Source organism: Carettochelys insculpta, chromosome 2, assembly GCF_033958435.1.
Source record: "Carettochelys insculpta isolate YL-2023 chromosome 2, ASM3395843v1, whole genome shotgun sequence".
Taxonomy (NCBI): Eukaryota; Metazoa; Chordata; order Testudines; family Carettochelyidae; genus Carettochelys; species Carettochelys insculpta.
In genome coordinates, this window is record NC_134138.1 from 166,652 (window position 1) to 190,096 (window position 23,445).

At 51.0% G+C, this 23,445-nt stretch overlaps 1 protein-coding gene across 3 annotated transcripts in view; it reads left to right on the forward strand.

The window, feature by feature from the left end:
* The window catches only part of MAPK15 (mitogen-activated protein kinase 15), a 235,884-nt gene that overhangs the window by 92,512 nt on the left and 119,927 nt on the right, over window positions 1-23,445 (forward strand). For all 3 annotated transcript variants that reach the window (XM_074986373.1, XM_074986371.1, XM_074986374.1), the window contains exon 11: window positions 21,994-22,288. In XM_074986373.1, the coding sequence (XP_074842474.1) occupies window positions 21,994-22,288 (295 nt within the window). The remainder of the gene's footprint in view (window positions 1-21,993; window positions 22,289-23,445) is intronic.

The window sequence follows — 23,445 nt, forward strand, 5'->3', positions numbered from 1 at the left end:
GGGAGAGGCAGCCCCACTGGTGGCCAAGGGAGTAGGTGCTCCCCCAGGATAGGCTGGGTGCATGCTTGGGTGGGGGAAGCATTGCAATGTGCAGCTGCAGGGAGTGGGGAGTCTCCACCTCTTATGGCAGCTTCAACCTACAGCTGCCCAGTTCATTACAGCAATCAGCAGTGCTGGGCAGGGGTTGGGGCACTCCTGCAGAGACCTGGCAGAGCTGCAGCTGACCAGGACACAAAGGGGTTTAGGAGCCACAGCCCTGCTGTTGCACCCAGCAGGCCTCCCCAAGAAACAAATCCTGCTCAGCCACCTGGCCCTGCATTGCTCTGCCACTCCCCTGCATCAGGGGCCAGGTGCATGGCACCTCTGAGCCCACCGACTGCCCCACATGCTAGACACCCCCATACAAACCTCTGTGTGTGACATCCCTCCCACAGTCCCTGTGTGTGACCTCACCCCTCAGCCTGTCTGTGAGCCCCCCACTACTATGAATATTGTGTCAGGACCAGGGTGGAGGGCCCCCTCAGAGGGAGCCCAAACAAGCAGAAGGGCCCGCGGAGCACCAGCAGGGCAATCACAGGCAGCTGGGCAGGAGATGGCTCAGTCTAATCAGGGCCAGCTGACTCCAAGGTGGGCCTAATAAGAAGAGGCCTTTAAAAGCCCTTCACAGTGGGAAGGGCAGGGAGAAAGTATGAGAGGCGAATGGAGAGAGGCGAGGAGACCAGAAGTAGTGAGAGAAAGCAGATTGGAAAGGAGCAGAAGAAAGGAACAGGAACACCAGAAACCACAGAGGGAGGGTGAGGAGCTGCAGCAGATTGAGAGGGGAATTAGTTACAGCTGCAGCCTGGAAAAGGTACCACAGGGAATTGTCTGGGGAAGTGGCCCCAGGAGAAGAGCTGCCGCACCCAGGGCTAAGGGAATCAGCCCTTCCCACTAGCAGTCGCATAGGGTACCTGCGCCAGAACCCAGCATGAGTGGGCGGGGGCCAGGTTCCCCCCAGACCACCCCACATCCCAATGAGGACAACTGGGCCCTTAAGTGGGTCCAGTGGAGTGAATGGAGGCCAGAGGCACTGAAATAAGACTTGACTTCTTCACACATGGTGTTAGCAGTGGGATGTTAGTCCTGTGAGGTTTCACAGCAACCCCAAAGCCAACTATCTGGACCCCTCTTAAAGAAGAAATACCCATAGAGGACGTGATAAAGGCAGTCCTGCAGGCCACAGTGGCCCAGCAGGAGGCTACCTGAGTCCAGCAGGAGAGAAACCGGCTGCTAGTGAGTCAGGCTGCCCAGGACCACACTAGCCTGCAGGAGGTCGTGAAGCAGGTGAAGGCCCTGGCTCTACAGATGCCAAATCAGGACAGGACCTCGTCAGTACATGCTAGCTGTTACCTACAGAAGATGACTGGGGATGATGACGTGGAGGCCTACCTGTTGGCCTTTGAGAGAACTGCTGTATGGTAGGCCTGGCCCCAGGCATAGTGGGCCAATATTTTAGCCCTGTTTTTGAGTGACGAAGCCCAGGTGTATTTTGACCTGGCAGAAGAAGTGGCTTCCAACTATCTCCAGCTGAAGGCAGAAATCCTAGCACAGGCGGGTGTCATGGCAGCAGTGAGGGCCCAAAGATTCCATGAGTGGAAATACTGGGAGGACAAAACCCCCAGAACCCAGTTGTTTGACCTAATCCACCTGGCCTGGAACTGGTTGCAGCCGGAGGTCCACAGTGGGGAGAAGATCATTGAGGGCAGATATATCAGAGGACTGCCACCCCACCTACAGGAGTGGGTTGGACAGAATGACTTTGCTGCCTTTGATGAGCTGGTGGCCCTCGTGGAGAGACGCTTGATGGCCAGGGAACTGTTTTGACCCCCCAGGGAAAGGGTACATTGAACAAGGAGTGCGGCCTTATTCCCAGGACACAGGTTCCTGAAGCCCCAGAACAGGCGCGGGTGGAGAAGAAGGGGACAGGAGAACAGCTTGAGGGTATGAGGAAGCTTGGGGGTGAAGGTAGGGAGGGCCAGAGGGCCACGCCCAGCAGCCCAAAGAAAAGGCGGATGCCCCACACAGGTTGTAAGTGTTATGCCTGTGGGGAACTGCGGCACATAGCCGCACAGTGCCCCAATCAGGAAGAACCCATGCAGTGTGGCATGGGGTACCTGCAAGATCCCTGTGCCTTGATTCACCTTGCTGGCTTTCAGCAGCCTCCCTTCAGTACACCCATCTGGTGAAGATGAATGGGATAGAAACAACCACCTTGGTAGACTCTGGGAGCGCAGTTACTTTGGTATCGGGGATGTTAGTGGGAGAGGACCAACTGACCTGGGCCAAGCGCTCAGGGAACTCTTGTGTTCACAGGGATGTTTATTACCCGGCTATCCCATTAAAAACAGAGGTCCAAGGTAGTGTCACAAACATAACTGCAGGGGTGGTCCCCAGGCTCCTCTATCCTGTGGTCATAGGACGGGACTTCACTGGGTTCAATGAACTACTACAGTATGATGGGGCCAAAGGGGATAGCTCGGTCCCAATCTTTTGCAAATTTTCCTGGGACCTATTCTTGGTGCCAGGGAAGACCTAAAAGACTAGGTGGGAGAGGAGGGCCACCAAGAGGCTGGGAACCAGGATATCGGGCCACAATCTGAAACAGGTGCTGGTAGGGGGACAAGCCCATCCAACTACTAGGGAAGAAACTAGGAAAGTAGGTGAACCAGAGGTGGGGCCTCACTTGTCAGGGGAGGGCGACAAGGTGGGCCCCCCTAACCCTGAACATGTGGGCCCCTCCCGGGAAATGTTAGAGCAAGATCAGGTGAATGACCCGGTGTTCCGAAATGTCCATAAGGAGGTGCTTGAGGTTAATGGGACCCCTGTGGAGGGAAGGAGCAAAGGTACGGGCCCTTATTATGTAATCAAGGGGGACTTGTTATACAGAGTAGCCCGGATATAGGACCAAGAAGTAGAACAACATTTGGTACTGTAAAAGCACCGGAGGGTGGTCATGGAGCTGGCCCACAGCCACTTGTTTGGGGTACAGCTGGGGGTGGACAAGACCCTAGACACATTTTGAGGAGATTCTTTTGGCCAGGGATCTATATGGAAGTCTGGAAATATTGTATTTCCTCTCCTGAATGCCAGTTACATGGGCCCTGACCACACCTGAGAGCCCTGTTGATGCCCCTCCCAATCACTGAGGTCCCATTTGAGCAGATTGCCATGGACACAGTTAGGCCACTAGAGAAGTCTGCACGGGGTCACCAGAGCATCCTAGTTGTTGTGGACTGTGCCACCAGGTACCCGGAGGCTGTGCCCCTGCTCAATACCCTGTCCCAAACAATAGAAAAGGAGCTCATCCAGATTTTCTTGAGGGTGGGGATACCCCAGGAAATCCTAACTGATCAGGGTATCCACTTCATGTCCGAGCTCATGAAGGACTTATGTACCCTGCTCCAGATACGCACCCTGAGGACATCAGTCTCTCACCCCCAGACCAACGGCCTCATCAAGTGATTTAATAGAACTTTGAAAAACATGATAAGGACAGTTGTGAGCTGGGATGGCAAGGACTGGGATATGCTGCTGCCATTTCTCATGTTTGCCGTAAGGAACGTCCCTCAAGCTTCTCCTGGATTTTCCCCATTTGAGCTCTTGTACAGATGTAATCCCCGGGGAATTCTGGACCTCACCAAAGAGGCATGGGAGGACCACCCTATCCTGGGGAGGAACATTGTTGACCACATGCTCCAGATGAGAGACCGAATTGCCAGAGTCACCCCAATAGTGCGGGAGCATTTAGAGAAGGTGCAGAAAGCTCAGCAAGCCAGCTACAATCGTCAAGCGGCATCCCAGAAATTCCAGGTGGGAGACTGAGTGATGGTGTTGGTGCCAATGGCCAAGAGTAAACTCCTCACCAGGTGGCAGGGGTCATACGAGGTGATAGAGGCTGTTGGCAAGGTGGATTACAAGGTTCGCCAGCCTAACCGGTAGAAGCCAGAGCAGATATATCACGTCAAACTGCTAAAACCATGGTGGGACAGAGAAGTGCAGCTGGTTGTTCTGGGAGCACCAGCCCCAGAGGGGAGCCCCCAGCAGTAGGTGGAGATATCTCCTGAGTTGACCCTGCATCAATGCATGGAAGTAACTGACATAATAGAGAGGAACCGTGATGTGTTTTTTGGCTAAACCCGGAAGAACAACATCGTCACGGATCCAGGAGTTAAAATGAATGTCAAGCCCTATAGGATATCCAAGGTGAAGAGACAGGAGATCCAAATGGAGGTTAAGAAAATGCTGGACCTTGGAGTTATCAAAGAATCATACAATCAGAGGTCTAGTCCTATCGTACTGGTACCTAAATCTGATGGAAGGCTACGATTCTGCAGTGACTTCCAAAGGCTGAATGAGGTGTCCAGGTTTGACGCCTACCCCATGCCACGGGTAGATGAACTGATTGACCAACTGAGAAAGGCCCGATTCCTGTCTACCCTCAATTTGACCAAGGGCTACTGGCAGATCCCCTCTGGCCCTGGGGACGAAAGAGAAGACGGCCTTCCTGACTCCAGATGGACTCTTCCAGTACATTGTCCTTCCCTTTGGCCTGCATGGCGTGCCTGCAACATTTCAAAGGCTTATGGACAAGCTATTACATCCACACACCAAATATGCAGCTGCCTACTTAGACGACATTGTTGTCCACGGCCCAGATTGGGACACTCACCTTGAGAAGGTGGAAGCTGTGTTGGAGACCCTGAGGAAAGCTGGCATTACAGCAAATCCCACTAAGCGTGCGATTGGGCTAGCTGAATCCAAGTAGCTCGGCTATGTTGTAGGAAGGGCATGGTAAGGCCTCAACTTAATAAAGTAGAGACAATACAAAATTGACCTCGTCCATCCAGAAACAAGAAGGTCAGAGCCTTCTTAGGGCTGGTTGGATATTACCACCGGTTCATTCACTGCTTCACTTCCAGGGCATACCTGTTGACTGACCTGACCAGAGCCTGTGGCCCTGACATCATAAAATGGACCCCAGCAGCCAAGAAAGCTTTTATAGACCTGAAAACTGCCCTCTGCAGTGACCCCATCCTCATCGGCCCTGATTTTAAGAAGGAATTTATCCTACAAACTGATGCCTCAGAAGTTGGGCTAGGGGTGGTATTGTTGCAGATGGTTGGGGAGGAAGAGCATCCAGTTCTATACCTGAAATGGGCCATGGAGGGCCTACACTATTACCTCCTGAGGCAGAAGTTCACGTTGGTCACTGATCATGCACCCCTACAATGGATGCACCGCAACAAAGACAAAAATGCAAGGGTCACCAGATGGTTCCTGTCACTGCAGCCCTTCAATTTCAAGGTGCAACATAAATCTGCGAGCCAAAATGGAAATGCAGACGGCTTGTCAAGAGTGCTCTGTTGCCCGATCCAAGTAGCCCAACCCCAGGGTGTTGAGCAGGAGCAGGGCATGTGTGGCAGGACCAGGGTGGAGGGCCCTCTCAGAGGGAGCCCAAACAAGCAGAAAGGCCTGCGGAGCACCAACAGGGCAGTCACAGGCAGCTGGGCAGGAGATGGCTCAGTCTAATCAGGGCCAGCTGACTCCAAGGCGGGCCTAATAAGAGGCCTTCAGAATCCCTTCAGAGGGGGAAGGGCAGGGAGAGAGTGTGAGAGGCGAGTGGAGAAAGGCGAGGAGACCAGAAGTAGTGAGAGAAAGCAGGTTGGAAAGGAGCAGAAGAAAGGAATAGGAACACCAGAAGCCACAGAGGAAGAGTGAGGAGCTGCAGCAGATTGAGAGGGGAACTCGTTACAGCTGCAGCCTGGAAAAGGTACCATAGGGAATTGTCTGGGAAAGTGGCCCCAGGGAAGAGCTGCCGCACCAAGGGCTAAGGGAGTCAGCCCTTCCCACTAGCAGTCGCATAGGATCCCTGAGACGGAAACCGTCATGAGTGGGCGGGGGCCGGGTTCCCTCCCAGACCACCCTTCACCCCAGTGAGGACAACTGGGCCCGTAAGTGGATCCAGTGGATTGAATAGAGGCCAGAGGTCCAGGAATAAGACTGACTTTGGCACAGTATATAAACATGAGGGGGCACAATTTTATATTCTTTCCTCGGGTTCAAAATTAGCTAGTTACGGCACTGCCCACAGTACCCTCACTGACACTGGTGCTGACCTCAGGCTCACAGCAGCCTATTCAAACAGCAGGAGTGGCACTTCCCTTTGATCCTGCCATTCTCCTTCAGCTTTTGATGTTGCTGACTCAGCCTGCTTACTCAGCACTGCAGCAACAAACAGCTCTGACTCACATGGCACCAACACTCTCCTCAGCTTCCACAGTTCTGTCACCAATTCACCTTAGCATAGCATTGCAATCTCATCTGCACCAAAACAGATACTGCAATTTGGCTCTGTTCACCACCAGTTCCAAAATGCAGCTGATCTCATGGTCTTCGCCTCTCTAGAGTCTCTTCTCCTGGATGGGTATTTTTCACAAAAGCCACAAACACAATATTGCTCGCCCTCCATGATCCCTCCTCTTTCCAGTGGGGAGGAAGATGACTTGGAGAACAAAGACCTTTTTTTACCCTGCTAACCACCTAAGCATGGGGACCCACACAGACAAAATATACCTGGTGCACAATATCAATGGTATGACCATCTTTGGATGACACCACCTATACCATTTCCTGGTCATTGGGCACTTAGGAACACTACAGAGTATGAAATACTAACTGTCCCGCTACACAGAGGCAAGTTTACAAACCTCCCCCTGCCAGCCTTTCAAGTGGAGGTAGACTCTAATACTGAACCTATGCTGGACATACAAACAGAAATCCCAAGGGATGATTCACCGATTGCCATGGAGCCACTCTCTTCACCCCAATAAGCCAAACTGCCCACCACATCCACATCTATGGATGAACTCTTCCGCTTTCAGGATCCCCTTAAGAGAGTGGTGGACAAACTCAGTATTGCTTCCTGTAATATTGCAAGCCACTGCCACCTCCAAAATAGCACTCCCCATTAATGCAGCCATCCTGTAGCCTAAACAAATTATACGGCAGACACCTGCCTCCATTACACCCACAAGCAAGCACATGGACTGGAAATACTTCATTCACTGTAAGGACACTGAATTCTTCTTCACTCACTCTGCTCCAACCTGGTTAGTAGGGAAAGCAGCTAACCAGAAGAACAAGAAACAGCAACAATTCAAGACCACCCCATCCAGCAAAGATAATAAAGGGATGGAGGCATTTGGACATAAAACATACTCCTCCTCCTTGCAATTCAGGGTGGCCAGTTATGTGGCACTATTAGCAAAATACAACCAAAGAAACTACTCCAAAGGACAAGCTTTTATTGATGGCATGCTTCAAGACAAGGAACGGTGATTTCCGGCACTATTCTCTGAAGGTCAGTTAAGATCCTGCGCAGAGCTCCAAACTACACTATATGTTGTAGACATAGCCACCAGATCCACGGCCATAGTAGTCATCATTCTGTATTCTGGCTCATCTTCCTCCTTACCAAGAGAAATCCACACTACAGTAAAGGATCTTCCATTTGATGGACAAAGATGCTTCACTGCCAACACCAATGAGGTCATCTATTCTATGGAGCACTCTTGAGCAACTCTGAGATCCTTGGGCATACAAATACCTATGCCAAAGAAGAAACAATACAAATATCAGCCATACCATTAACAGTGATACCTCTTTTATTCACTCCAAGCACAGCATTGACAATATGATAGTCACTACAGGCCGAACCTCTCTAATCTGGAACCCTCTTGTCCAGCAGCATCTGTAATCCATCATGATTTTACTGACACAGATGACCACTTATCTTGGGTGTAGCCAAGTTTCCTGTAGCCCAATAAAGTTTGTTTACAGCAACCAGTCCTGGCTCTCAGTGTTCTGTGCTGTAATTTAGCTGTAATTTAGCCATAAATGTCTTTTAAGAATCTAGTAAGCAGTGAAAGGGTTGGTGATACACTAGAAAATATAGACATCCCATGGTCCAGCATATTCTCTCGTCCAGCACTGGTCATGCCTTATAGGTGCCAGATGAGAGAGGTTCAACTTCTACCAACAATGCCAGAGACCTAGAGCCCAGAGATGTTGCCCTCCATATTCTGGGGCAACCCAGCCCTCAGCCTCCAATCAGCTAAGTTGTTTTCAATGCTCTTGACTAATGCCTCAAATGACTCTCCCCTATATATCAGCCCTCACCTTCTGTTTACGACCATTCTTCTTCAACTGGGAAGCTATCACTTCATACCGTTGGGTCCTGGAGATCATTCAATCAGGATATGCCATCCCATTTACACCCCAAGCACCCCCCATCCCTCCTGAAGAGCCCCTTTCATGTGTTATTACTCCGTTCAGAGGCACAATGCCTTATCCACCTCAGAACCATACAACCAATACCTAGCCAGCATAGCGGGAAGGGGGTTTATTCACATTTCTTGACAGAAAAGGAAAATGGGGGATTGTGACCCATCTGACCTCCAGGGTTTGAAAAAATATGTACCAAAATAAAAATTCAGGTTGGTCACTCTTCCCACAGTAATCCCAGCACTGGTAAAGAGAAATTGGTTTTTGGCTCTCAACCTCCAAGATGCATATTTTCACTTTATTAGCCACCCGATATACAAATTTACACTTGAGAATGGCACTCTGTGGTTCTCTTTAGTCTCCCCACAGCACCATGAATTTTTACAAAGCTATTGGCAGTGATGACAGCATATTTAAAGGAGCAGGACCTGATAATCTTAACATACTAGACAATTGTCTGCTGAAGTCTCCATTCTCACACTCTAGCTGCGTCTACACGTGCACGCTACTTCGAAGTAGCGGCACCAACTTCGAAATGGCCCCCGTCGCGTCTACACGCGTCGGGCGCTATTTCGAAGTTAACTTCGACGTTAGGCGGCGAGACGTCGAAGTCGCTAACCTCATGAGGAGATAGGAATAGCGCCCTACTTCGACGTTCAATGTCGAAGTAGGGACCGTGTAGACGATCCGCGTCCCTCAACATCAAAATTGCTGGGTCCTCCATGGCGGCCATCAGCTGGGGGGTTGAGAGATGCTCTCTCTCCAGCCCCTGCGGGGCTCTATGGTCACCGTGGGCAGCAGCCCTTAGCCCAGGGCTTCTGGCTGCTTCTGCGGCAGCTGGGGATCTATGCTGCAGGCACAGGGTCTGCAACCAGTTGTCAGCTCTGTGTATCTTGTGTTGTTTAGTGCAACTGTGTCTGGGAGGGGCCCTTTAAGGGAGCGGCTTGCTGTTGAGTCCGCCCTGTGACCCTGTCTGCAGCTGTGCCTGGCATCCCTATTTCGATGTGTGCTACTTTGACGTGTAGACGTTCCCTCGCTGCACCTATTTCGATGTTGGGCTGAGCAACGTCGAAGTTGAACATCAACGTTGCCAGCCCTGGAGGACGTGTAGACGTTATTCATCGAAATAGACTATTTCGATGTTGGCTGCACTTGTAGACGTAGCCTCTATGTGCAATATCAATGATGATGCAGCACTCCCCAAAGCTGGGCCTACAAATAAGCAAAGACAAGTCAACATCAACACCTACCCAACAGATCCACTTCCTAGGTGCCTTTCTTGACTCCACTACTTGTCAAACCTCACTGCTGAAGGAGATTCAGAGCACCCTGCAGTCTCATACATGCCATCCACATCAGTCCACAGGTCATTGTTCACAACTGCCTCAGATGACTGGGACACATGGCAGCTTCCACTTTATTGACCTCAGTGCCCACCTGTACATGACGCCTTCAAACCTGGCTAGCTTCAGTATACAAACCAAAATGGCACAAACTCCTCAAGTACCTCACAGCGCCTTCTACAGTCAAAGACTCACTACTATGGTGAACCATCCCATTACACATAATGTAAAAGGATTCCAGTTCTTCAAGAACCCCCCACAATTATCCTCACAACAGATACATACCTCACGGATGGGGAGCATACATAGGACAAACCATAATGCAGGCAGTACTGTCCACTTCCGAAACCACTCTCTAGGGTTGGTTGTGGGCTGGAGTGGGAGATGGTTGTGGTGACTGATCAACATTCCTGGCAGGAAGGGATATCACAGTTGCCTGGTATCAACATCCTCAAGCTCAGAGCTGTACACTATGCCTGCTTTCACTTCCTCCTTATCATCAGAGGCCACAATATAAGGATGATAAGAGACAACATAGCATGCATGTTCTGTGTGAACAGGCAGGTAGAGCTCATTCCCAAACTCTCTGCATGGAGTCCATCAAACTCTGGAATTTGTGCTTGAAACACAACGTTACCATATCCGCCACATACCTACCTGGTATCCAAAACATCACCATGAGTAAACTTGGTTGTTGCTGCCCCATATAACAAGAGAGTTAAATGATTCCGTCCGACACACCATTTTCCAATGGTGGGATTTCCCCAACTTGATTCATTCACAACAGCCCAAAACAAAAAATTCCCAGAATTCTGTTCCAGGGCAGGCCTAACATCCCATTCCAGGGGGATGCCTTTGTGTTCCCAGGGACAGACATGCTTCTTTATGCCTTTCCACCTGTTCCCATACTAAACAGGGTAATAGAAAAGATCAGAACAGACAATTCACAAGTTATCTTAATAGCACTGGAATGGCCCAGGCAACCATGGTATCCCTTCCTGTTAGAAATATTGATCAATCACCACAACCATCTCCCACTCCAGCCCAATCTCCTATCTCAATACAATGGCCAGATTCTTCACCCCAACGTAGACAATCTCCACCTCAAAGCCTGGCTACTCAGTGGTTGTCTCATGAAGAGCTAATGTGCTCAGAACCAGTACACACCATCGTCCTGCATGGAAACTCTGGAATTGAAGGAGTTGGTGAAGATATGGCCAAATGAAGGCTCAATTTTGTGAGTGAGACAGCTGGTTTCTTGTTAAAAATGAAATGAGAGGAGGAAGAGGAAGAGTTTGGGTAAAGCATCAGCATGGAAAAAGACTGGGACTGTTCATCTTAGAAAGGAGATGATGCAGGTGGTGTATGATAGAGCTGTAAGAAATCATGAATGATGTGGAGAAAGTGGAGAAGAAAGTATTATTTAGCCCTTCAAGTAAAACATGAACCAGGAGTCACCAAATGAAACTAATAGGCAGTATATTTAAAACAAATATGACCGTGTCTACACCAGCCCCAAACTTCAAAATGGCCACACAAATGGCCATTTCGAAGTTTACTAATGAAGTGCTGAAATGCATATTCAGCACCTCATTAGCATGCAGGCGGCTGCGGCGCTTCAAAATTGACGCGGCTCGCCGCCACGCAGCTCGTCCCAACGGGGCTCCTTTTCGAAATGACCCCGCCTACTTTGAAGTCCCCTTATACCCATGAGCAGATGGGAATAAGGGGACTTCAAAGTAGGCGGGATCCTTTTGAAAAGGAGCCCCGTCTGGACGAGCTGCGCGGCGGCGAGCCACATCCATTTTGAAGTGCCGCGGCCGCCCGCGTGCTAATGAGGCAGTGAATATGCATTTCAGCACTTCATTAGTAAACTTCAAAATGGCCATTTGCATGGCCATTTCGAAGTTTGGGGCTAGTGTAGACGTAGCCTATAAGTAATACTGTTTCATACAATGCCCAGTCAACCTGAGGAACTCTTTGCCAGATGATGGTGTGAAGGCCAAGACTACAATAGGGTTCAAAAAAGAACTAGATAGTGGCGTCTACATTAGCCAACTATTTTGAAGTAGTGGGCCCAACTTCAAAGTAGCGTGTGTTGCGTCTACAGATGCCATGTGCTACTTCGAAGTCAAAATCAAAGTTAGGCGATCAATGTCAAAATTGCTATCTCTGTCGGAAGATGGGAATAGAGCCCTACTTCAACATTCAGCATCAAAGAGGGTGTGTGTAGAATCATAGAAGAGTAGGACTGGAAGGGACCTTGAGAGGCCATCGAGTCCAGCCCCCTGCCCTCATGGCAGGACCAAGCACTTTCTAGACCATCCCTGAAAGCCATCTATCTAACCTCTTCTTAAATATCTCTAGTGATGGAGATTCTACCACCTCCCTTGGCAATTCGTTCCAGTGTTTGATCACCCTGACAGTTAGGAACTTTTTCCTAATGTCCAACCTGAACCTCCCCTGCTGCAATTTAAGTCCATTGCCTCTTGTTCTATCCTCAGAGGCAAGGAAGGACAAGTTCCCTCCCTCTGCCTTTGGCACCCTTTTAGGTACCTGAAAACTGCTATCATGTCCCCCCTCAATCTTCTCTTTTCCAAACTAAACAAGCGCAATTCTTTCAGCCTTTCTTCATAGGTCATGTTCTCTAGACCTTTGATCATTCTCGTTGCTCTCCTCTGGACCCTGTCCAATTTCTCCACATCCTTCCTGAACTGCGGTGCCCAGAACTGGACACAATACTCCAGCTGAGGCCTAACCAGCGCAGAGTAGAGTGGGAGAATGACTTCTCGTGTTTTGTTCACAACACACCTGTTAATGCATCCTAGAATCATGTTTGCTTTTTTTGCAACAGCATCACTCTGTTGACTCATATTTAGCTTGTGGCCCACTATAACCCCTAGATCCCTTTCTGCTGTACTCATTCCCAGGCAGTCCTTTCCCATTCTGTATATGCGACACTGATTGTTCCTTCCTAAGTGGAGCACTTTGCATTTGTCCTTATTAAACTTCATCCTGTTTACCTCAGCCCATTTCTCCAGTTTATCCAGATCCTTTTGAATTGTGACCCTATCCTCCAAAGAAGTTGCAACCCCTCCCAGCTTGGTATCATCTGCAAACTTAATAAGTGTACTTTCTATGTCAATACCTAAATTGTTAATGAAAATATTGAACAGAACCGGTCCTAAAACAGACCCCTGTGGAACCCCACTAGTTATACTTTTCCAGCAGGATTGAAAACCATTAAGAACTACTCTCTGGGTATGGTTATCCAGCCAGTTGTTCACCCACCTTATAGTAGCCCCATCTAAGTTGTATTTGAGTAGTTTATTGATAAGTATATTATGTGAGACCGTGTCAAATGCTTTACTGAAGTCTAGGTGTATCACATCCACCACTTCTCCCTTATCCACAAGGCTCGTTATTCTATCAAAGAAAGCTATTACATTGGTTTGACATGATCTGTTTTTAACAAAACCATGCTGGCTGTTCCCTATCACCTTACCACCTTCCAATTGCTTGCAGATGATTTCTTTAATGACCTGCTCCATTATCTTTCCTGGCACAGAAGTTAAGCGGACTGGCCTGTAGTTTCCCAGGTTATTCTTGTTCCCCTTTTTATAAATGGGTACTATATTTGCCCTTTTCCAGTCTTCTGGAATCTCTCCCGTCTCCCATGATTTTCCAAATATGATTGCTAAAGGCTCAGATACCTCTTCTATCAGCTCCTTGAGGATTCTAGGATGCATTTCATCAGGCCCTGGTGATTTGCAGACATCTAATTTTTCTAAGTAAATTTTAATTTGTTCTTTTCGTATTTCAACTTCTAAACCTACCCCTTTTTCACTAGCATTCTCTGTGTCAGGCATTCCTTCAGATTTCTCAGTGAAGACCGAAACAAAGAAATCATTAAACATCTCTGCCATTTCCAAATTCCCTGTTACTTTTTCTCCCTCGTCACTGACCAATGGCCCTACCCTCTCCTTGGTCTTCCTCTTGTTACCAATGTATTTGTAAAAAGCCTTCTTGTTTCCCTTTATGCTTGTAGCTAGCTTGAGCTCATTTTGTGCATTAGCCTTTCTAATCTTGCTCCTGCATGCTCGTGTTGTTTGCCTATATTCATCCTTTGTAATTTGTCCTAGTTTCCATTTCTTATACGATTCCTTTTTAAGTTTGAGATCATGCAAAATCTCCTGGTTAAGCCAAGGCAGTCTTTTGCCATGTTTTCTATCTTTCCTACGCAGCAGGATAGCTTGCTTTTGGGCCCTTAATAATGTCCCTTTGAAAAACTGCCAACTCTCCTCAGCCATTTTTCCCCTCAGTTTATCTTCCCATGGGACCTTACCTACCAGCTGTCTGAGTTTACCAAAATCTGCCTTCCTGAAATCCGTTATCTCTATTGTACTGTTTTCCCTTCTACCCTTCCTTAGAATTGTGAGCTCTATGATTTCACGATCACTTTCACCCAAGCATCCTTCCACTTTCAAGTTCTCTACCAATTCCTCCCTATTTGTTAAAATTAAATCTAGAACAGCTTCCCCCCTGGTAGCTTTTTCAACCTTTTGGAATAAAAAGTTGTCTGCAATGCAATCCAAGAATTTATTGGGCAGTCTGTCCCCTGCTGTATTAGTTTCCCAACATATACCCGGAGAGTTGAAGTCACCCATCACCACCAAATTCTGGGCCCTGGATGATTTTGTTAGCTGTTTAAAGAAAGCCTCATCCACCTCGCTAGGGGGCCTGTAGTAGACGCCTAGTAGAACCTCATCCTTGTTTTTTACTCCTCTGAGTCTAACCCAGAGACTTTCAACCTGTCCATCTCCTATGTCCATCTCAACCTCTGTCCAAGTGTGTACATTTTTAATATACAAGGCAACACCTCCTCCCTTCTTTCCCTGTCTGTCCTTCCTAAGCAGGCTGTACCCTTCAATACCAACATTCCAATCATGAGTATTATCCCACCAAGTTTCTGTGATGCCAACGATATCATAGTTGTATTCATTTATTAGTACTTCCAATTCTTCTTGTTTATTTCCCATACTTCTTGCATTTATATATAGGCGTCTCAGACGTTGATTTGGTCTTGCCTCCCAGTTTTGCCCTGGCCCTCTTTTTACTCTCTCAGTGTAGCCCATACTCCCCCTCATTTCAAGTTCATCTCCCAGGTATCCATGCTCTCCACTTACCTGCAGGCTTTGCTCCACTGCCCCCGTCTAACCTAGTTTAAAGCCCTCCTCACTAGGTTAGCCAGCCTGTGTCCGAATATGGTCTTCCCCCTCCTCGAAAGGTGAACACCATCTCTGCCTAGCAGTCCTTCCCGGAAAAGGATTCCGTGGTCAAAGAAACCAAAGCCTTCCTGGTGACACCATCTATGCAACCAAGCATTCACCTCCAGGATACACCTGTCTCTGCCTGGGCCCCTACCTCTGACAGCCAGGATTGAAGAGAATGCCACCTGCACCCCAAACTTCCTCACCCGTGCCCCCAGAGCCCTGAAGTCACTCTTGACCTGCTCAGCGTCACACCTCACAGTATCATTAGTGCCCACATGGATGAAAAGCATGGGATAGTAGTCAGAGGGCCGGATAATCTTCGACAATGCCTGCGTAACGTCTCGGATATGGGCCCCTGGCAGGCAGCACACCTCCCGAGAGGAAATGTCAGGGCGACAGATGGGCGCCTCCGTCCCCCTCAGAAGAGAGTCTCCAACCACCACTACTCTACGTTTCCTTCTTGCAGGGGTGGCAGTAGACTTCCCAGCCTTGAGGGTACGAGGCTTCTCCTCTTCTGTACAGGGTAATCCTTGGTCTCCTGTATCAAGTACGGCATAACGGTTTTCCAGTACCACGGTGGGAGGGTTCTGAGCAGGGGTGGGACACTGCCTGCTGCGAGAAGTAACCAGCTGCCAGTGTCCACCCTGGTCTACCTCCTCCAGTGGTTTATCAGCCATCCTGTGCCACTGGGGCAGTTACCTCTGCAGTCTCCACCTGAATACTATCCAGGAACTGCTCATGGACTCGGATACTCCTCAACCTGGCCAACTCCTCCTGTAGCTCCCCCACCTGCCGCCTGAGAGATTCCACCAGCAGGCACCTTCCACACTGAATATTCCCCTCAGCCTGGGTATCAGTAAGTGGGAATGGCAAGCCACAGTCCTTGCAGAACCACACCAGGATCTGGGTAGAAACATCCATGGTCAGGCAGTCTGTCTGGCTACAGGCACAAGTGGAGGAGACAGCAGTAGCGCTGGCACAGGTGTTGTGGGTCTTCCTAACCATTATAGTCCTCTCTGTCACACTCCCTCTGTCAAACTCCCTCTTAAACTCCCCTGTCTGCAGCTCCCTGTCTGCTTTGCTCCCCTGGTCGCTCCTGCCTCTGGCTTTTAAGCCTGCTGGCCTCTCTCAGGCCCTCCCCCTATGAGTCACACAGGGGAAGGCTGATCAAGGGAGCAAAAGGTCAGGCAGGCAGTCCCAGCTGCCACTGAAACTGAAACTCCCCCCACCTGGAATCAAAATGGCATGTAGATGATCTACATCCCACTACTTCGAAATAGCGGGGTCTTCCATGACGGCAATTAGCTGTGGGGTTGAGACATGCTGTCCAGATCCTGTGGGGCTCTATGATCACCGCGTGCAGTAGCCCTTAAAGCACCATGGGCCTGGACCCCCAGTGGCAGGAAGCTGAGAGCGTGCGAGGCAGCAGCAGCCACACGTGCTCACCCTTCACACCCTCCGTGAGACCCCGAGCTGCCCTCCCAGCACCCACGGCAGCCAGCCAGGCCCCTGAGCACCCCAGGGCCCCCGCGAGGGGACCCAGGGCTCCCAGACATCTAGGGAGTGGGGGGTAAGAGGTGGTGAAGCCCCTCCTGGAAGGACGCTGAGCTCTGCTGGGGCTCTGGGGTGAGGAGGAGTTGCTCAACATAATGGGGAGCAAGTGGCAAAACACAGACGCATTCGCTTGGCTGGCCAAAGGCCTGGCTGCCCAGGGTCACCCTGCTCGCACTCCGGATCACGTCCAAAGCAAAGTGAAGGAGTAGTGGCAGGGTTACACTCAGGCCTGGGACTTGGCCAGACAGTCTGAGGTTGCCTCTGCCACTTGCCCCTATTACAGGGAGCTCAAGGCTATGGTGGATCCCCAATACACATCCTCCCCCCCGGCCATCCTTGACATGGCAGTTGAGGAGCCCCAGCAGGCCTCGTACCAGAAGTCTGGCCTGGAGACCAGCCCCAAACACCAGGGACTACCAGAGGAGCCAGTCCACAGGACCACTGAGGAGAGGTCCAGCAACAGGGAGTTCCACATAGACTTCCCCTACCAGAGCTTCAGCCGGGCATCTGCCCAACAGGTGTCCCCTGACTGCGGGAGTGGACCATCAGGTATGCACCCCACGGAGCGCACACCCCTGGGTAATGGGGCAGGGACACCACACATGACCGGGGGCACCCCACACTCCCAGCAGACCCTGGCCGTCCCACGGCCCAGCCAGACCACGGCCCTGGGACAGTGGCATGGCCACCAGGGCCCGTCAGCACCCACTGCTGCAGACAGTGCCACACCCTGTCCTCAGTGGTGAGGAGTAAGGGGGCTGAACACCTGAAGGGGGCCACCCACAGGGACACTGCACCGATAGCTAGGGGATGGGGACCTGGCACCCACAGGGGGGGCAGGTCTGTGGCCCATGGGCCAGGGCCCAGTACTAATGACTGTCCTCTCTCTCCCCCACCATCCTCAACCACACCATCTGAGGGCCACAACAGCACTGTGGTCTCCGTCGTGCTGGACAGCCCACCAGAGGCATTGCAGCGTGGCAGCCAGCCGGGCCAGGGACCACTGCCAGAGCCAGCTGCAAGCAGCCACCGACCCCCAGGTCCTCGCCACCCTCCAGCGCCAGGTGGAGGTGACGGAGCACCGCCTCCCGTTGGGGGAGCTGGTGTTGGCCTGGTGCCAGGAGGCCTGGGGTTCTTTCATGCAGACTTTTGACCGCATCACAGTTACCCTGGAGCTCATAGCAGACCAGCTGCCACCCCTCACCACTGCACCTGCTGCCTCTCCTGGCAGCCCCCCTGCACCAGAACTGCTGGGGAGGACCATGGGGCGCCTCGACATGGACCCCAGATGGTGGGGGGCTGGCAACCCAGACCCGGTGGGGGTCACACCCCTCCATGCCGGATGTGGGGCAGTGAGGGGCCAAGGACTGGGCCATCCAGGCCCCCCCTCCTCTGTATATAGTTCCCCCCGCCTCTGTTGTAAATAGTTATTTCCCCCACATTTAGGTAGCGACCCCCCCATGTATGTAGTTTCTCAAAAGAGATTGTTTGCATTAAAGAATTCATTGTCACATTTTGTTTGGAAATAATATATTCCCAGTTTTACTGTTCAACAACCCCTGTGTGGCGTCTGCTCATTGGGGGGGGGCAGTGTGCAGGTGTTCATGGCAGTGTGCACATGGTGGGGTAAGTGTGTGGGAGACCTGCCAGGGATGGCCAGGGCGGCACTCACTCTGCCCCCTGGAAGCCTGTGGGGCTTCTCGGACCTGAACTTCCTCATAGTGGGTCTGGCACCTAGGGGCAGTAGCTGGCTGGGGGTTGGCCATGCCAGCCTCCACAGCCCACCACTACACAAACGCCTCCCCCTTGCTCTCCACCAGGTTGTGGAGCATGCTGCACGTGACCCCAACCTGGGGGATGTTCGGGAGGCCCACATTGAGGCATGCCAGGAGGTAGTGCCAGCAGCCCTTGAGGCAGCCAAAAGCCCTCTCAACCACTTGGCAGGTGTGGTTCAGGTGGCCACTGAAGCTCTCCTGGCTGGCATTGAGGGGGCCTGTGTAGGGACGCATAAGCCAGGGCTGGAGGGTGTAGGCTGCATCTGCCACGAGGCAGAGGGGCATGGTGGTGTCCCCCAGAAGGATCTCCCTCTGGGGGATGTAGGTCCATGCGTGTATCTGGAAGCACAGGCCTGAGTTCTGGAACACGTGGGTGTCATGGATACAGCCAAACCAGCCAACATAGATGTTCTGAAAGCAGCTCCAGCTGTCCACCATGGCCTGGAGGACCACCGAGTGGTAGCCCTTCCTGTTTATAAACTGTCCCCCACAGTGGTCTGAGGTGCGGATGGGAATGTGGGTCCCATCCAGGGCCCCGAAGCAGATGGGGAGCCCCATGCCGGTGAACCCCGCAGTGGCCTCGTCCAGGTCCCCAGTCTGCATGAACCTGTGGAGCAGCAGGGTGTTCAGCGCACAGACCAACTGTGCAGAGGGAACATAGGCACCTGTGAGGGTGTGCAGGGTGCAGCTGCCTTCCCCCTCCCTGGACACTCCCCCTCCCCAGGCATCCCCCCTCCTGGAGCCTCCCTCCTGGGCCCCTCCCTGGACCCCTTCCCTGACTTTCCACCCCACAATAGGTCCCTGCCTGGACCTCCTTACGTCCATGACAACGGCTCCAATTGTGGCCTTGCCCACACTAAATTGGTGTCTGACAGATTGATAGCTGTCTGGAGTGGCCAGCTTCCAGCCAGTGATGGAGACACTTTTCTCCACAGTGAGGGCACGTTGCATGCAGGTGTTGTGGTGCCTTGGGGCAGGAGTGAGCCACTGGCACAGCTCCAGGAATATCTGCCAGCGCATCCTGAAATTCCGGAGCCAGTGGTCATTGTCTCACTCCCCCCATGACCAGGCGCTCTCACCACTCTGAGGTTGTGGGGTCACTCCAGAGCTGGTGGAGCATGTGGCATGGGGGGAGGGGACCAGGAGGGCCCCATAGTCTGGGGCATCTCCTTAATCTCCCGAGGATGGCTTCCCTTCCAGAAGCTGCTGAGCGACCTCCTGCAGAGCGCCGAGCAGGGCGGCTGCTGCCTCAGCGACAGCCTGGAGGGCTTCTGGCTGCTGCTGCTGGGGGTCCATGGCTGCATGCACTGGGTCTGCAAGTCTGGTGTCAGCTCTGCAGGCTTCACGATGTGCAAGTTGCATGTGTTTGGGAGGGGCCCTTTAAAAGAGCAGCTTGCTGTTGCCCAGGAAGGGCTAGTCCACCCTGTGACCCCATCCGCAGACTTTCCTGGCCCCTTATTTTGAGGGGGGCTGCTTTTGTGTGTAGATGTTCTCTGGGGAGGGGCCCTTTCAATGTTTCACGTTGCTACATCAATGTTGAACATGAACGACACAGGCCCTGGAGGATGTGTAGACACTACATGTGTAGTCTCTACATCGAAATACGCTACTTTGACATAGCGTTCTAGTGTAGACCTAGCAGCTATGTTCATGGAGGACAGATTCATCAGTTGCTCTCTGCCACAGTGGTGTTACCCAGGGGTCAGTCCTGGGACCGATCCTGTTCAACTTGTTCATCAATGATCTAGAAAATGAGGTAAGCAGTGAGGTGGCAAAGTTTGCAGATGACACCAAGTTGTTCAGGACAGTCAAAAGCAAAAGGGATTGGGAAGAACTACAAAAAGATCTCAGCAAACTGAGTGATTGGGCAGCAAAATGGCAAATGAAATTTAATGTGGGTAAGTGTAAGGTAATGCATGTTGGAAAAAATAACCCAAATTACACGTACTACATGATGGGTTCAAATTTAGCTACTACAGATCAGGAAAGGGATCTTGGAGTTATAGTGGATAGTTCTCTGAAGACATCCACGCAGTGTGCAGCGGCAGTTAGTAAGGCAAATAGGATGTTAGGAATTATTAAAAAAGGGATCGATAATAAGACAAAAGATATTATACTTCCCCTATATAAAACTGTGGTACGCCCACATCTTGAGTACTGCGTGCAGATGTGGTCTCCTCACCTCAAAAAAGATATATTGGCATTAGAAAAGGTTCAGAAAAGGGCGACTAAGATGATTAGGGGCTTGGAACGGGTCCCATATGGGGAGAGGCTAGAGAGACTGGGACTTTTCAGTTTGGAAAAGAGGCGATTGAGGGCTGATATGATAGAGGTATATAAAATCATGAATGGTATGGAGAAAGTGAATATAGAAAAATTATTTACCTTTTCCCATAATACAAGAACTAGGGGACACCAAATGAAATTGATGGGTAGTAGGTTCAAAACTAATAAAAGGAAATTTTTCTTCACACAGCGCACAGTCAACCTGTGGAACTCCTTGCTGGAGGAGACTGTGAAGGCCAGGACTCTATGGCTACGTCTACACGTGAAGCCAACATCGAAATAGGCTATTTCGATGAATAACGTCTACACATCCTCCAGGGCTGGCAACGTCGATGTTCAACTTCGACGTTGCGCAGCACCACATCGAAATAGGCGCTGCGAGGGAACGTCTACATGCCAAAGTAGCACACATCGAAATAAGGGTGCCAGGCACAGCTGCAGACAGGGTCACAGGGCGGACTCAACAGCAAGCCGCTCCCTTAAAGGGCCCCTCCCAGACACAGTTGCACTAAACAACACAAGATACACAGAGCTGACAACTGGTTGCAGACCCTGTGCCTGCAGCATAGATCCCCAGCTGCCGCAGAAGCAGCCAGAAGCCCTGGGCTAAGGGCTGCTGCCCACGGTGACCATAGAGCCCCGCAGGGGCTGGAGAGAGAGCATCTCTCAACCCCTCAGCTGATGGCCGCCATGGAGGACCCAGCAATTTCGACGTTGCGGGACGCGGATCGTCTACACAGTCCCTACTTCGACATTGAACGTCGAAGTAGGGCACTATTCCGATCCCCTCATGAGGTTAGCGACTTCGACGTCTCGCTGCCTAACATCGAAGTTAACTTCGAAATAGCGCCCGACGCGTGTAGCCGCGACGGGCGCTATTTCGAAGTTTGTGCTGCTACTTCGAAGTAGCGTGCACGTGTAGACACAGCTTATTAGGGTTTAAAAAAGAGCTTGATAAATTTTTGCAGGTTAGGTCCATAAATGGCTATTAGCCAGGGATAAAGTATGGTGCCCTAGCCTTCAGAACAAGGGCAGGAGATGGATGGCAGGAGATAAATCACTTGATCATTGTCTTCTGTTCTCCTTCTCTGGGGCACCTGGCATTGGCCACCGTCGGCAGATGGGATGCTGGGCTGGATGGACCTTTGGTCTGACCCAGTATGGCCATTCTTATGTTCTTACAATGATCAGGAAAGGAACTTCCCCTGTTCTAGGTGTCTTTAAACCTCTGACTTCCAGATGCAGGAACTGCATGACAGGTGATGTATTACTTGATAAATTGACATGTTCTATTTATTCCCTCTGAAAAATGTGGCACTGGCTATTTTGGAAGACCAGCTACTGGAGTAGATGCACCATTGGTTTGATCTAATGTGGCCATATCTATGTTCTGAGTCATGTTAGTTGATTTTAAACTTAGCCAACTTCTTGTTCCTGCAGATGATTCTGGAACGGAAGGCAAATAATCATCAACAGAAACAAATCCAGAGAGACAACCTTCAACGAAGTCAATCTCACTTCAGACCATCTCTTCCAAACACCGGCTCTGTGCCTTTATGTACCATCAGGGATCAGAGAGAGCCAAGACTCACACTTACAAAAAGCTCACATGTACCTGCAGGGTCTACAGTGCATTGTGAAGTTTCCAGTCAGAGAGAGGTTTTAACAGGAACTCTCTGCCAGAGACCTAAAATCAACTTTCTTTACAACCCCATAACACACACCACTGTTCAGAGTAAGTACCAGTCTCCTGAGTTAGAATGTGTTGCACATAATAGCTAAGGACAGAGGGAGAAAAGCAGGAAGGGGATTAAGGATGGTGATAGAAACAAATGAAATTTACAGGGGCAACATGAGAAAGTGAGTGTAAAAGGGGAAGGAAAGTTGCATCAAGAAGACAGAGCATAGTGAGTATCAAGACAAATTAATATACAATCAGGTATTGTGGAGAGGTGCTGGGTGTTGAAATTCCATGCTCAAATATTTGGAACACCAAATATTCATTCAAGTATCATGAACTCACAAGTAAAAACTCAGGTGATGATCCTCTTGGCTGTTAAACAATTTGTTTCCTCCCCAAAGTCCTTTCTACAGAGGGGTGGGGAAACCGTGGCCCACAGTCTGGATCCAGATCTGGATCCTGAGACTCAGGTCCCACCTTCATGGCATCTGGCCATGGCAGGACAGAGGATTTGGAGCCCCAAACCTTGCAGGCTGGATTGGGCAAGTTGGGGCCGAATCCAGACCACGAACTCTGTGAGGGCCAGGGGGCAGGAAGTGGCTGTGGGCTCCCCTGCCTCTCACTGCTGTTTCCCCATCCAGCGGAATGGAAGAGGGAGCATCAGTGGCTTCAGCAGCGTTGCTTGGAATTCCAGCCAATCAGAGCAGCAGAGGGTGGTACCTGCTAGTAGAGGGTGGGGATGCCGAGGCATGGGCATCCAGGGGTGTGCATGTAAGAGCACCCCCTTTGCCTAGGCACCACACCCCTCAACTGCTCCTGCACCTCCTCCCACCCTGTTTCTGCACCCTCCCTCCTATCTTGACTCCCCACCCACATCCTGCTCCTGCTCCCTCCCTCCCAGACCCCTCACACTCACCTTGATTTCTCCCTTCCAGACCCCACTTCCCCAAACCCTCCATCCCCTCCCACCCAGACCTTCACCTCTCTTCTGCCCTCTCCCAGCCAGACTCCCCACCTGCACCCTGCTTCTGCCCCGCTCCCAGATACCTCTTCCCCACCATGACTCCTTCCTTCCAGACCCCACACCACAAACCCTCCTGTACCCTTCCTCCCACCTAGACCCACACCTCCACTCCTCTCCTGTACCACCCTCCTGCCCAAACGCCCCATTCTCACTGTGCTCCTGCCCCCTCCATCCCTCCCAAACCTGT